The sequence below is a fragment of the Tripterygium wilfordii genome, chromosome 12, assembly GCF_013401445.1.
Source record: "Tripterygium wilfordii isolate XIE 37 chromosome 12, ASM1340144v1, whole genome shotgun sequence".
Lineage (NCBI taxonomy): Eukaryota > Viridiplantae > Streptophyta > Magnoliopsida > Celastrales > Celastraceae > Tripterygium > Tripterygium wilfordii.
The window spans coordinates 12,820,137-12,834,317 of NC_052243.1; the positions used below are offsets into that span (position 1 = coordinate 12,820,137).

The 14,181-nt window shown below is 38.6% G+C and overlaps 3 protein-coding genes across 4 annotated transcripts; 2 read left to right on the plus strand and 1 right to left on the minus strand.

The window, feature by feature from the left end:
• The first annotated feature begins 2,840 nt into the window (after positions 1-2,840).
• LOC120011078 (mucin-2) lies at positions 2,841-4,996 on the plus strand. The gene is made up of 4 exons (XM_038862117.1): positions 2,841-3,174; positions 3,416-4,132; positions 4,216-4,384; positions 4,466-4,996. The coding sequence occupies exons 1-4, from the start codon at positions 3,108-3,110 to the stop codon at positions 4,650-4,652; spliced, it is 1,140 nt and encodes a 379-aa protein (XP_038718045.1). The 5' UTR covers positions 2,841-3,107; the 3' UTR covers positions 4,653-4,996.
• Positions 4,997-6,938: 1,942 nt separating this feature from the next.
• On the minus strand, positions 6,939-9,269 carry LOC120011079. 2 transcript variants are annotated; one of them, XR_005470984.1, is made up of 3 exons: positions 8,337-9,269; positions 8,157-8,241; positions 6,939-7,431 (listed from the first exon to the last, which is right to left on the minus strand). XR_005470984.1 is itself a non-coding variant. In XM_038862118.1 (2 exons), the coding sequence occupies exon 1, from the start codon at positions 9,144-9,146 to the stop codon at positions 8,370-8,372; it is 777 nt and encodes a 258-aa protein (XP_038718046.1). In that variant the 5' UTR covers positions 9,147-9,267; the 3' UTR covers positions 7,945-8,241; positions 8,337-8,369. The 2 variants fall into 2 exon arrangements, 1 of the variants encoding a protein (XP_038718046.1); XM_038862118.1 differs by lacking the exon at positions 6,939-7,431 and having other exon boundaries at positions 7,945-8,241; positions 8,337-9,267.
• A 1,030-nt stretch (positions 9,270-10,299) lies between these two features.
• On the plus strand, positions 10,300-12,770 carry LOC120010591 (protein NRT1/ PTR FAMILY 4.5-like). The gene is made up of 5 exons (XM_038861370.1): positions 10,300-10,393; positions 10,504-10,721; positions 10,805-11,230; positions 11,337-11,455; positions 11,546-12,770. The coding sequence occupies exons 1-5, from the start codon at positions 10,300-10,302 to the stop codon at positions 12,495-12,497; spliced, it is 1,809 nt and encodes a 602-aa protein (XP_038717298.1). The 3' UTR covers positions 12,498-12,770.
• Positions 12,771-14,181: the final 1,411 nt, after the last annotated feature.

The window sequence follows — 14,181 nt, forward strand, 5'->3', positions numbered from 1 at the left end:
ATGTAAAGTGAAATCATTGATTTACAAGCCCTGGATTATCTCATGACTTGACAAGCAAAAGGAGGTTAGATTATGGCACACTTGTCAAATGTTAATATATGTGGGAGAGGCAAGAGTCCCATTCATGATTTATATATATATATATATATTTCCATTAGTAACAAAATATTCATAACTTTCCATACTCCAATTTCCAAGTCTTAAAAATGCACAATTTTCTATATTTTAATTGACTTATTCCTTTGGGTAAGGACCAACAATATATGGACATGGCAGAGATGGTTTATGTGTCCCTAACTAAAGGTATTGGTGATTAATGCGGTATTATCCAAAATATATGCATTTTTATATGGTAGGTGGGCTTTGTGTCTTAATTGTCACATTCACATGATTGATTAGGATTGTGTAATAACAAAAAACAAAAACAAAAAAAAAAAAAGGGTATCAAAATTGGGATTTTGTAGGAAGGTCTTGAAGATTGGGAATTTGGCATGAATAGTAGGCCATGATATGCTTATTGGGTTTTGGCTTTTTACAAGCTAGGTTCGAGCTTCTATTGCAAGATCCATGATTGAGGCCATCAGAGCTGTAGTTATTGGTATTTCATTGCATCTTGTGATGCATAAAATAATATCATGCCATTGGTGCTAGAGTTATTGGTATTTCATTGCATCTTGTAGCGCAGAACGGAAACTAATAGAAGGTATAATATTTATCAATACCTTAGGTAATAAGAAAACCCAAAGAATAATATCAAAGATGCTAGTCTATTTCAATTCAATAATTCAATAATTCAATAATAATCCTCCAATAACTAAAGTTGTTGTATAAATAGGTTCTCGCAGGAACCCTAAAGATAAACAAAACAAAGACATATTTACCCGCAATCTTAAGTGTTTTAAAACCAAAATAATTAAATAATAATTAATGAAGTGAACCCTGATTGCGCATCCAACGTCCGCTCAAACACCTGCTCAAACATATGTTGACTTGCACGTTCAACCTCCGTTCAAGCACCCGCTAAAACATGCACGCACTCAAACCTGTGCTCAAACCGTTCCGTGTAGTGTTCCGCCTCTTGTCCTACATCATCTTGTGATGCATAAAATAATGACCAAAAGGAGCTTTAATAAATAAATAGAGCATTCAAATTACTTTTGAGAATTAAGGTCACAAGTCAAAAGATACTAATTAAGGTCTGCTAAATGCTAATCTACTTGTTAATTCAAACAGAGCATTTGATTGGTGTTTTGAGGAGAATGATGGTGGAATTAATATATTCTCTTGTTTGATTGAGTTTTGTTGGTGGAATCCTAAACTCATTTCACCCTCTATTCTCACTTGTGGAGAACAGCCAAGCTCACCAAAATTGCGAGAAAGAATGAGTTTTGATGTGTAAAGACTATTTTATACTTGTTATAAAATATTGCTTTAATATTATCACACTCATGCTCACTCTTTATTTTATACCAAACATGATCATGCTCACCCCATACCCATATCACACTCACCTCGCACTCATCTCCTCATCTCATGCTCACCTCACACAATAAATGCATTGTTTTTCAGCTGATCTCCCTCTCTGAGCCTGCAAGTTCTCTGCATTTATATTTTTGAGCTCTAATCAATAAAAACAGCCACGATTTATGAGTGTGGTGCCAAAGAACAAAGAATAACACATGTACAGGAACAAAACAAATGCAGTAAGCAAACATCATTGTCATATTGTGTTGAGGGTGCAAGGCTATATTTTATTCTCTTGTTATCTGATTTTGCAAACTTTTTTTTAAGCTTATCCAGCTTCTTATTTGCTTTCGGCCGTGACATACTCAGATAAGGTGCTTTTGATTCATCAATTTGACGCAAAAGAGGCTTACCATATAATTCCACATGGGTTGTCTAAAAACAGATGGTATATTTCATATATATATATATATACATATTCAGAGAAAGAGAAACACAAAGATGGATGGTGATAATATTTATCTATAAATCCATGCCTTTTCTTTTGTTATGGTAGGATTTGATGTTTAATAACAACTTTGGGAGATTAATGACGTCTTCTCTCTCCAATATTGATTTTCTTATGAGGCTCTATGCTTATATTTTAACAACTGTATCCTAAAATTTAAAATTTGATTCTTAGAGAAAATTGTAGAAAGATTTTTATCAGACCTCTACTAAAAATGACCTAATAGTGGAGGGAGAGGGTACCCATTATATAATGTTTCACTATGTCACATCTAAGCGATGTGGGATGCGTGACAAACCATGCTTCCGTACAAATGTATGTGTCGGCTGCACTCTACTTGAGGCTTTCACCTAACTAAGCGTTCTTCTATGGCCATTCATCACAGGATGGATAGGTAGCCCTTTATGCGACCAGGCTTGAAACATGATAGGCCAACACACCCGCATACGCAAAGATGAGCTTTCACTCTGATACCACTTGTCATGGACCCATAAACCTCCACTAAAAGGACCTAATAGTGAAAGGAGAGGGTACATACCCATTCTATAATACTTCACTAGGCCACATCTAAACATTGTGGATGCGTGACAGTTTTGCCTCACTTTTTTCCCGTCCATAATATTTATGTGTGTGAGATACGTTCTCTTTTAGATGGTCCAACCCAATTTAGTAGCTTGATTTTCAATTTGAATTTAGGCTAAAGAAAGACTATTTTAAACTGAGCTCAAAATTTTGCTCAGCCAAACCAAAAACATGAATGAAGGAGTTGGCGATTAGAGTTAGTAGAAAGAGCGGCTGCATGTGCATTGGTGCAAATCTGATGAGCAGTGAATCCCCGTAGGCGTAGCGTATATGGCTTTTGTGGAAAGACAAAAGGAGGCCATAAAGACATTGTGATTCTTTTAAAATGTCCATGTCCCAGCCCCATCCTTCATGACAAAGTAAACATCTTTAATTTTATCATTCCATTACATGCAGCCTAGTCATCTTCCTTACTTTCACCTTTTTCTTTCCCTACCATCTCTTTCTTTCACTTTTATATTTCTAACATCTTTCCCTCCTCTCTCAGCTCTCCAATTCTAAATCTCATAAAAAATCTCCTTGGGTCTCCTGCTCCTGTTAAGACCCACAAAGCATGGCCATGGGAGTCTCTAAGTGCATCTTCTTATTCCACCTGTCTCTTCTCACCATCTGCTCTTACGGTAACTAACAGGCATTACTCCACTGCAATTTGTCTTGCAACTCTGATAAGCATAAGCCCAATTTCATTAAATTGTCTTCAACAACAGGACATACCCATTTGTGGGAAGTAATGAGTAGTAGTCTCCTCTGATTTCTGTATGAATTTGCAGAATTGAATTGAGTGCTTGTTGGTAGCTAGAGTTTGGATTTAGAAAGTTGGAATCTTATTATTAATAGTCCTTTTCTGCTTTTGCTTCACAGGAACTCGAGGGGAATATTATCATAAGAAAGAACATAGGAGAGATGAAGGAGAAGCGAATATTCTCCCATCTTCTTCCAGGCAACTCCTCAACAATGTCAAGACAACCATACACGACTCAATCAACCCATCGACAACACTCCTTCCCGTTACACCTACACCACAACAGGTAACAACGCCTCCAAATGATCCAACACCAACAATAGTCACTGTCCCCTCTACCTTCCCAGGCACTATGACTCCAACCACTCCAGCTTCAAACCCACCTATCATACTAACTCCTCCAACTACAGGTACTGTCAATCAGCCACCGCCTGTTATCAATCCAGTCACACCCCCAACAGCCACAATTCCAGGTGCCCAACCAATAACTAACCCTGTAACAACGTATCCTGCTCCAGTAGGAAATGTTCCGGTCACAACCCCAGTCGCAAATCCAGTGCCGCCCCCTGCAATGACAAATGCTCCAGCAATTCCTGGTCAGAGCTGGTGTGTAGGTAAGACTGGAGCATCAGAGACTGCACTTCAGGCGGCACTGGACTATGCTTGCGGAATTGGAGGGGCGGATTGTTCCATGATTCAGCAAGGTGGGAGCTGTTACAATCCGAACACTTTGCAAAACCATGCCTCATATGCATTCAACAGCTATTATCAGAAGAATCCACAGCCTACCAGTTGTGACTTTGGAGGAGCGGCCAATATTGTCAACACCAATCCAAGTAAGGAATTCCTCTCTTTAAGATTATGCTTCATGGTCCCTTACTGTGCTCCAAAAGTATGAAATAGTGATTGAATTCTACAGGCACTGGTACTTGCATTTACCCATCATCCTCGTCACCGTCATCATCAACATCATCACCATTGTCGTCGTCATCGTTTTCGCCTCCCTCTTTGTCTTCACCAACTACACCTTCAATCTCAACACCAGCAACTCCGACATCCCCGTTGGGGTCGGCGCCAGGTTCAACAGGGTAAACTGTTTAACTTGATCATTTTTGGGACACTTTAATCACAAAGCTCTAAAAAGGAATGACCCTGTACACCATTTGCAGCTCTGATATTTCACCTACGGTGCTAAATTCAAGCAATCCCACCTCTAGTACCACGACAGTTGTGGGCTCTGATAGCCCTCCCGGCTCCACTACTTCAACATCCATGGCAGTTGGGTTGCAACCACTCATCGGCAGCATCATTCTGGTAACAACCTTCATGGCTGGAAGAAATCTTGTGGGCATGTAGAATTCAACAAAACTCACGATTCAACAAGCAATTGGGGTTGCATCAGTTCAAGCTTGGGCAGGGCATCATTACTGATGCTTGTTGCTGAAGGTACAATCTAATGTCAACATAGATGAGACATGATTATAAGTTCCACAAGAAATGTTAGGCAGCCCTGAAACATCTGCAAGTTTTGGTACAAAATAGGGACATGATAATTTGTAAGCTATATGCCTCTAGACTGTTATATATGCCTCTAGGAATGATAAGGTTGTTAGTTCCACAAGGCTGTATTTCTCTAGTTATGTTATTGGTCTGCTTAGGTACTCGCTGATGACTCTGGATTGTATAAAAAAAAATTGTCACATTATCTTCAGAATCTGAATAACCTCAATATTTTCTTCATTAAGATGGAATAGGTCATATATGGCAACGGTGAATATAGATGTGAAATGCTAGTAAGTACTGTTTCATGTGGAACCTTGGGTCGGGTACCCTTCCAATTAGGAAATATCAAAACCGTTTCCATTTAAGATACTCTATACCAAAACCGTTCCAAAACCATTCAAAAAACCATTTAAATTTCCAAACACGGAACCATTTCATAACCGTTTACCATTTGACTTTTAATATTTTTATTTTTTTTCTTTGATGATTATATTAATATAAATTAATATTGACTATGTTTTATATTAATTATGATTTTATAATTCATATTAGTCTAATTTATAGTTTTATTAGTATTCTTCTATAAATATATATGTTTTAATATGCTTTATCATGTTATAATTTATTATCCTAGTAGTATATCTTTATAGATGATTTATAATATTATTACTATAATAAATCTTTTTATTAAACGGTTTAGGTACCCTAAACCCGACACCAAAAACCAAACCCGACCCAAACCATGACGGGTTTGAAAACCGTTTCCAAAACCATTAGGATCGGTTTTCGGGTTTTAAATGGATCGGATACCCTGCGGATAATGCTCGGATTGATTTTTTTTGCCATCTCTACTTGCTAGAGGTCCAAAGGAGCGTAACAATGTACCAAATGATTCATTTCCTGTCAAATCAGAGGAGTAACGGCCTAATTCCATAGCATGCTCACATGCTAACGACTTTGATTTAGCCGTGTCAAAAAGTTTAACAGAACATAATCATCTCCTAACGACTAGTGCTAGAAAGACTTGGGAAATGCTACTGCACTGGTGGCAGATTGTTGCTGACATTTAGACTTTCATAATGACTGCGATTAGTAACAACCAACAAACAGATAAGATTGCAAGGATTTTGTACCCTCTAAAGCAATAATGATTATTGCTATTCTCATAGAAACTATTACTTAAAAACAATAATGAGCAGGATATAATAACAGTGAATAAAACCACATTACAGAATGAGCTTTGTGGACTAGATGCAAGAAGGGACCATGCGTCAAATTATCGTACTAACAACAAATGAAAGTAATAAAAGAAAATGGCGAGAAGATACCTGTGACTCTGTGAGTCAGTTTCTTTTAGAAGAGCAGCACACCCCAATCTGAAGAATTGAGGATACAATCAGCTGTCATTTGGAGTTAAGGGGCTATATCTCCTTAAGAACAATTGTTTCTGCATCAGCACACTCATTTGTGCAGACAATGTTATTACTTATTAGTGGTCATTTTTTGGGGTTGAAATTTGTATACCGGGTTTCTCCTTCGTTTATAACTTTGCATCTCCACTTTGAGATGCAGAAACACGAACTATGATTGGCCCAACCGTTTCTACAATAAAATCTCTCTGTAATTTTTTATTTCAAAAAAGAACATATCGAAGTAGAATAACAGGGTCACTGAATCACCGATTTCCGGAATACAAAAGAAATCATGGAGCACCTTGTCCTTCTCTTTCTTCTCACCCTCAATTGGATGGCTAGGATAGATGGTGCTGATCCCCTGTTAATCTAACTTAAGACTGAAAGCAAAATACCCGACACTAGCCAAACAAAATTTGGACACTGAAATAAAATAACAGCATGTAATTAGGCTGTGGAAGTTTTCATTCAACTCAAATCTTTAAGAATTCCTGCAAACAAGTGACGGCCATCAGTCACGATAAAGTAGTAGAAATGAAAGATCTGCTCCATGTACCATTATTGCAGCAGCCCCCAGATTAGGATTTCTCAGTCGAAACATTCAGAGATTCCTGCTTAATATGGCCGTTAATGGAAACATACCTCCATAAAAGCAAGCATAGTTTACAGATCTCATCCATCGAACCGATGGGTGGCATATGATCTTGTAACCTTATATTTGAAAAACTGTTGTATGTCAAGGAATAAAAATTAAAAACCACAAGAGTGAAGCAGAAGATTCATTACACAGCTGAAGTGGTCAAAACAAGTGCAGGTGTTCGAAAAGACCGACTCCATGATAAATCTTTTGGGGATACAAAATGAATATGGCACTCATTTTCGCAACTTATGTAACAAAAGAACCAACGAAAAATTTTACTATTACAACCATGATATGATCTGGTGAAATGGTGAACTAGCTAATGCAGATCATTTACTTAATAAACAAACCCATTCCCGCTACAATGGGGACAGCAAAAGAAACCAATTTCTCAACAAGTTCTACCTGTTATGGATCGTATTTGAATCAACCCATAAGAATCTTTTCATCTCTATTATGTAGATAACATTTTAGTTGAAGTAGAAACTTTATATGGTCATCATAATCTGATAGCAGCAGTCTCAAGTGATAAAAAGGTTTAAATCTTGCAATATACAAGTTCCAAAACCATCGCCGAAACCTGAAACAATTAAAAGAAAGTGTATATTTCCCTCATCCATAGCCCAAACACCAAACAAAACGAAACAAAACAAAGCTGTTAAAAACCACTTAATATGTCAACAAAACACCGAGAACTATCCCTTCAGATTTAAGAGACATGCCATAAAAATACGAAGAACAGAAAAAGAGGGAGCAAGCATAAGAGAAAAGAAAATGGGGAAAGTAAACAATGAAGCAATTAACTGTCAATAAACAGCCATAGCTAATCATTGTGAAAACATTCTAAACAAAATATAGTCACCACCAATAAGAGAATTCCAACAACCATTCAATGTGAATGCTTAATCACTTTTACAGATGTAGTACAGCATATCCGGATTCAGATTCAGGGATTCACTGTGAATGAAGACAAATTTAGTTACTACCGTAGAAACCCACTTATTGGGTACTTTGAATCACTCAGTGAAATGTCATTCTTTTGAAGCAAAGTCAACATCATCTGTGACATCGCATCACTTGAGATAAACGAAAATTGAATGACAGACTAAGTTGGAATTGGATTCAACATCTCCACTAATAAGAATGTTCAAATAGAAAATACAATGACGGTCACATAGCTACAGAGAAATGGAGTGAAGAATATACAACCATCTTCTTCCACCTAATTCTACATGATACTAGGATACCATGCACTTGCATTCAAAGGAATTATCAGACGTAATAGGATGAGATGAAACAACTCACTCAGAAATATTTCTTGCTCTCACTTACACATCCATCAAAACTACATGCCTCCACAATCAGTCATGTTATGTTTGAATGAATGCATCTGCCGAGTCAATCAATAAGAGAAATATTTTCAGGACAGGAAAAAAAAATATAGAGCTGAATCGAGAAAGTACTGAAATGGGGAAAAGGTTGCACCTTGCCCAGGATTTCGGTTGGTCCTGTGAACGGTTACTTAGAACCTTCTTCTTCCTTAACACGACTGTCTGACAATTGGTGCGGAGCATTACCATTGTGGCTATTACCGTTGCTATTGAAGTTGTTCTGCAAATGAGTATCGAGATTCCCATCGTTGACCTTCTCCACGCTCCCATTATTTTGCAGAATCGGCGGAGCAGAATCAATGGGAGCAGCAGTCTCTCTCTTATCCACCTCAATTTTCATTGAGTGCTGCTGCTGGTGCAATAACTGCAGTTCTTTCTTCCGGAGCTTCTCCTTGTCAAGAGAGGCAACGTGCTCCAAAGCTTCCCTGGCCCTCTTCTTGGCAACGACGGCCTCCCTAACGCGCCTTTCAGCCTCACTCCTAGCAACAATGACAGCTTTGGCCATGGACGCGGAGGCAATTTTGGCGGCGCAGAGGAGGGCGAGGGAGAGCTTCTTGTCAATGACGTGATCGGTAACGTCGAAGAAGGAGAAGTTGGAGTCGGCGCAGGGAGGGCAGAGATAAGGAGATTGGGATAGCTGGAGCGATTTGACGCAGTGAGCGTGGGCGAAGGAGAGGCAGCTGGAACAAGAGACACGCTTGGTAGGGTGAGGCGGTTGCGGGTCGTATAAGACGAAGCATGAGGGGCAGAAGGAGCCAGGGTGCAGGCGTAGGACGCAGGAGGTGCAGAGGCGACGGTGTATGCCACGCAGGCGCATGTGGTGGAGAACCCATCCCTTGTGCGTCCCGCAATTCCCACATTCTCCAGCGGTAGCAGTAGCGGCGGAGGTTGGTGGACGATTCATTCGAATCAGACTTAGAGGTAGAAGGGAGAAGTGGGTGATGATCTTCTGTTCTGTTGTGTTGATTAGGGTTTGTTAGTTGCTTAGGGAATAGGGATTGATTTATGTGGCAGCAGGAAACACAGCGCATTTAAACGACGTCGTTGCTGTCATTTCTTACTTTCCGTAGTATTTTTTTATTATTATTTTTTTAAATATGAATTTTTTAGGCTAAAATGCATTTTCATTTTTCACCCCTCCCCGCCGGTGCCGGTCCTCAACTAAATAAACTTTAGAAGGCAACTGAAAATGCATCCATTGGATTGGAGGGTTGGAGTATGAGAAAGGAAGGATAAAGACAACCCTGGGGCTGCTGGCCTTGAACTGTTTCAGACTGGTCAGTCTATTCTTCTTTCAAGAAATAAGAAATTCATCCCATGCAATATATTGCTGATTTAGCTGTGTCAAGTCAAGTGTTATATTGCTTAAAAGTTATCTACTATTCATGATCCATTCTTGATACGGCTAGATATATATTCCTAACAAAAACCTGTAAACAAGGAGTATTACAGCATATTAGAGTCTTTTTAATTGATTCTATCTCCATACTGTCATATGAAACCTATCTCCGATCGAGCAAGAGCAAGAGCAAGACTATTCCATTTTTGCAAATAATTTTGTTGGCAATGCCAAATTGCCAATGCTTAGATACTTAGATAGAAATAGAAATAGAAATAGAATACAGGAGGAGACCCTGCAAGATCACGTCGTGTTTCCTTTTGGGATGCTGTTGATCTCAATATTTACATTTACACCTCTTTCGCCACTGGCAAGAAAAACTTTGTTACCCTTACACAGCTCAGCCTCAGCTGGCTTCTACATAGTAACTTAACTGTAATAAGCCAAGAACAAGAATAATCTGTGATAATACCAAAGTCATCAGCATCTCTCGGACGGCCTATTCACCACTAATAATACCAAACTCATCAGCATCTCTTGGACGGCCCATTCAGCCCTAACATTTTTGTTTGATCCATATGAATTCCTGAAATCATCGATGCTAGTATTTGTCCTAAACTACCACCATTCTCATTAACTTTCTCCCATTAATACTAATATAAAGAAACGTGAAGCATATATCTATTTTGATCTTCGTCCTTAGAACCTCGTCTTCATCATGGTAAGCCGCGAAAGCATCCCCTCTTTCTGTTTCTCTTGCAGACTCACTAACAAACAGAAAGGTGGATTCAGAGCTTCCATGTTCATCTTTGGTGAGTGAATTACCTGCTAAATTAAGTTGCTAGCTGCTGACTGCTGAGATCATATAACATGAACTAACATGTAACTGCTAAGTAATAATATTATACATGTACATCTACAGCCTTGACAGCATTAGAGAACATGGGTTTTGTTGCCAACATGATTAGTTTGGTCCTCTACTTCCTTGGTGTCATGTACTTTGACATACCTACTGCTTCAAACACTCTCACAAACTTCATGGGCGCAACTTTCCTGCTCTCCCTCGTCGGTGGCTTCATTTCCGACACTTTCCTCAACAGATTTCATACTGTTTTGCTCTTTGGAGCAATCGAGATCCTGGTAATGAATCCCAAATGATAGTTACCTCAACCTAAGTCCTCAAAATTTGTTGATTTACTTTTGTGTGTGTGTGTGGGGTGTAGGGACTGGCGTTGGTGACAATTCAAGCTCGATACAAAAGTTTGCATCCAGAATATTGTGGTGGCAAGCCAAGTTGTGTGGAAGGTAGAATAGCAGTAATGTTGTATGCCTCCCTGACCTTGTTGGCATTGGGTTCAGGTGGAGTCAGGGGAGCTCTTGTAGCACTTGGTGCTGACCAATTTGATAAAAAAGATCCCAAGGAAGCCAAGGATCTTGCAACCTTCTTCAATTGGCTTACGCTCAGCACAGTCATGGGAGCTGCTGTAGGAGTCACTGGCATTGCTTGGGTTAGCACTAAAAAAGCATGGTATTGGGGGTTTTTCACATCAACTGTTGCAGCCTTTGTTGGGTTTGTTGTTCTTGCCTTTGGAAAGCCTTTCTTCCGCCTCCACGCCCCCGGAGACAGCCCCATCTTAAGGGTTGCCAAGGCAATTACAAATCAATTTCTACCTTTCCATTATTCTAGCTCTATGAGTGCTGTATTATATATATTCCTTCATTTAATCGACTGATTATTCTCCTCCTTTTTTTCAGGTTATTGAAGGGGCAATTAAGAACAGAAAGTTACCACTACCTGATAAACCTGAAGTTCTGTACGAAAACAATGATAAAGAATCAACCGAGGAAAAAATAGGTCACACAAACCAATTCAGGTGAAGTGACCATATATACTAGGCAGTATTGATTGTTATTGCTGGAGAGATACTTTCTTATATAACAAGCAAAAATAATGAGCCCTGCAGGTTCCTAGACAAAGCAGCCATTGTCACTCAAGGGTCAGAGGCAGCAATTTGCACAGTGACACAAGTGGAAGAAGTGAAGATTTTGACAAGAATGCTGCCCATATTAGGCAGCACCATTATAATGAATACATGTTTAGCACAACTTCAGACATTCTCGGTCCAACAAGGGAGCATAATGGATCTCCATCTTGGATCCCTGAAGGTTCCTGCTGCATCAATTCCTGTGATTCCACTGGTTTTCATGTGTATTCTCCTTCCGGCATATGAGTTCTTGTTCGTTCCTTTTGCCCGCAAGATCACTCATCATCCTTCGGGGATCACGCAGCTTCAACGCGTGGGAGTTGGACTAGTCCTCTCTGCAATCTCAATGGCTGTTGCTGGAATAGTTGAAGTGAAGAGAAGGGATCAGGACAAAAAAGATATAGGGAATCCCATAAGCCTATTCTGGCTTTCTTTTCAGTATGGGATATTTGGGATTGCAGACATGTTCAGTCTTGTTGGATTGCTTGAATTCTTCTACAAGGAAGCACCAGCATACATGAGGTCTCTGTCTACATCCTTCACTTTTCTATCACTGTCTTTTGGCTACTTCTTGAGCAGTGTGTTTGTGGATCTTATAAACGCCATTACTAAGAGAGTAGCTCCAAGCAAAAAAGGGTGGGTAGAAGGGTCTAAGTTAAATGAGAACAATCTGAATCTGTTCTATTGGTTCTTAGCAATTCTAAGCTGCCTAAACTTCATAAACTATTTGTATTGGGCCTCTTGGTATAAGTACAAAGCAGAAGAAGATCATCCTGAGCCTAATTATTACTATAAGGCAACTGATGCACCCTCTAGTCTTGCTAACACAAGTGAGGCACCTGCACCCACACCCTCTTCTCAGAATCAGAATCAGAATGATATTGATGGAGAAAAAGCTACCGAAGAAAACAAGGCTGCTGATGAAACCTAGCTAGCTAGCTAGTTATATATATATATATACAGATTGAGTACTTGATTTCTGTAGCAGCTACAAATGGACTGGAAGAGACCAAGTAGTAGTGTATTGTTTGCTTGGCTTTTGGGTTTGATGAGTTTTGAGTTTTCATGCTTCTTTGTGTTTTCATTTATTCTTCTTTTTCTTTTTTTTTTGTGTTTTTTCTCCGTCGATCATGTAAACATAAGATAACACTGACATGATTATTGAAAAGTCAGTAATTTTGTGTGATTCCAATGAATGTGAAGAGAAGAGAATGTTTTATACCCTGTTAAAACTCTAAATTAATCTGCGGCATATATTATATATATATATATATTTTGACTAATTCCTATAACATCATCATCAATTATGTCAAACACAATCCACCACCTAAATTAGTCTGTCTATTGACTCTTGATGGATTATAATTCACTAGTGTAGTTGTGTTTAGGCAGAGGCCCACAGGAAGAGGAGGAAGTAATGGAGTCAGAGTCGCAGCCCATTAACATCACATGAACAATAAACGTTGTACAACGTACATGCATATATCCCCCACCGGTAGCACTTACCCGTCACTATTCATCTTCTTTGAAAATTATAAACCCCCACCGGTAGCACTTACCCGTCACTATTCATCTTCTTTGAAAATTATAAACTATTCATCTTCTTTGAAAATTATAAACCCCCCACCGGTAGCACTTACCCGTCACTATTCATCTTCTTTGAAAATTATAAACTATTCATCTTCTTTGAAAATTATAAACCCCCCACCGGTAGCACTTACCCGTCACTATTCATCTTCTTTGAAAATTATAAACGCTGTACAACGTACATGCATATATCCCCCACCGGTAGCACTTACCCGTCACTATTCATCTTCTTTGAAAATTATAAAATTAAATTGTTCATCATAAGATTTGAACTCAAGACGTTTAGATAGGAGAATAATGAACTAACCAACAAGTCAAAGCCACTTTCATGTTATATTTTTCAACTAATTAAATTATTATCTTTACATACCACCTGTTATATTTTTAACAAAATTAAATAATTTTAGTTTTACTTAATGAGTATTGATTTTAAATTTTATATTATACACATCTATAGTTTTAAATAGTTTAATTTTATACTTATTTTATAAAATCTTAGGATTTTAAGATTTTATCAACATTTATGAGTAGATGGTCATATTATGGCTTTAGGGTTAGTGCTTAGGTTTAGGGTTTAGGATTTAAGATATTTAGGGTTTAGGGCATTTAGGGTTTAAGGTTAAGGGTTTAGGGTTTAGGGCCTTTAGAGTTTTGGGGTTTAGGGTTTTGGGGTGTATAATATATATATACATACACATACATTGCAATAATATATATATACATACACATATATATTATATATTATATATACATATATATTACATATATATATATGTATGTATATATATGCAGATGCACTGTCTGTGTATGTATATATATATGTATGTGTGTGTATGTATATATATATATGTAAATATATACATATTATATACATATAAAAATAAATAATGTCGGGCTTGGGTTGGGCTCGGGCTCGGGCCGGGCCAAAATTGGCCCGAGGTATCGGACTTCGGGCCGGGCCCGGCCCAAAAAATGGGGCCCAGGCCCGCCCAAGGGATCGGGCCGGGCTGCCCAGGCCCGGTCTACTT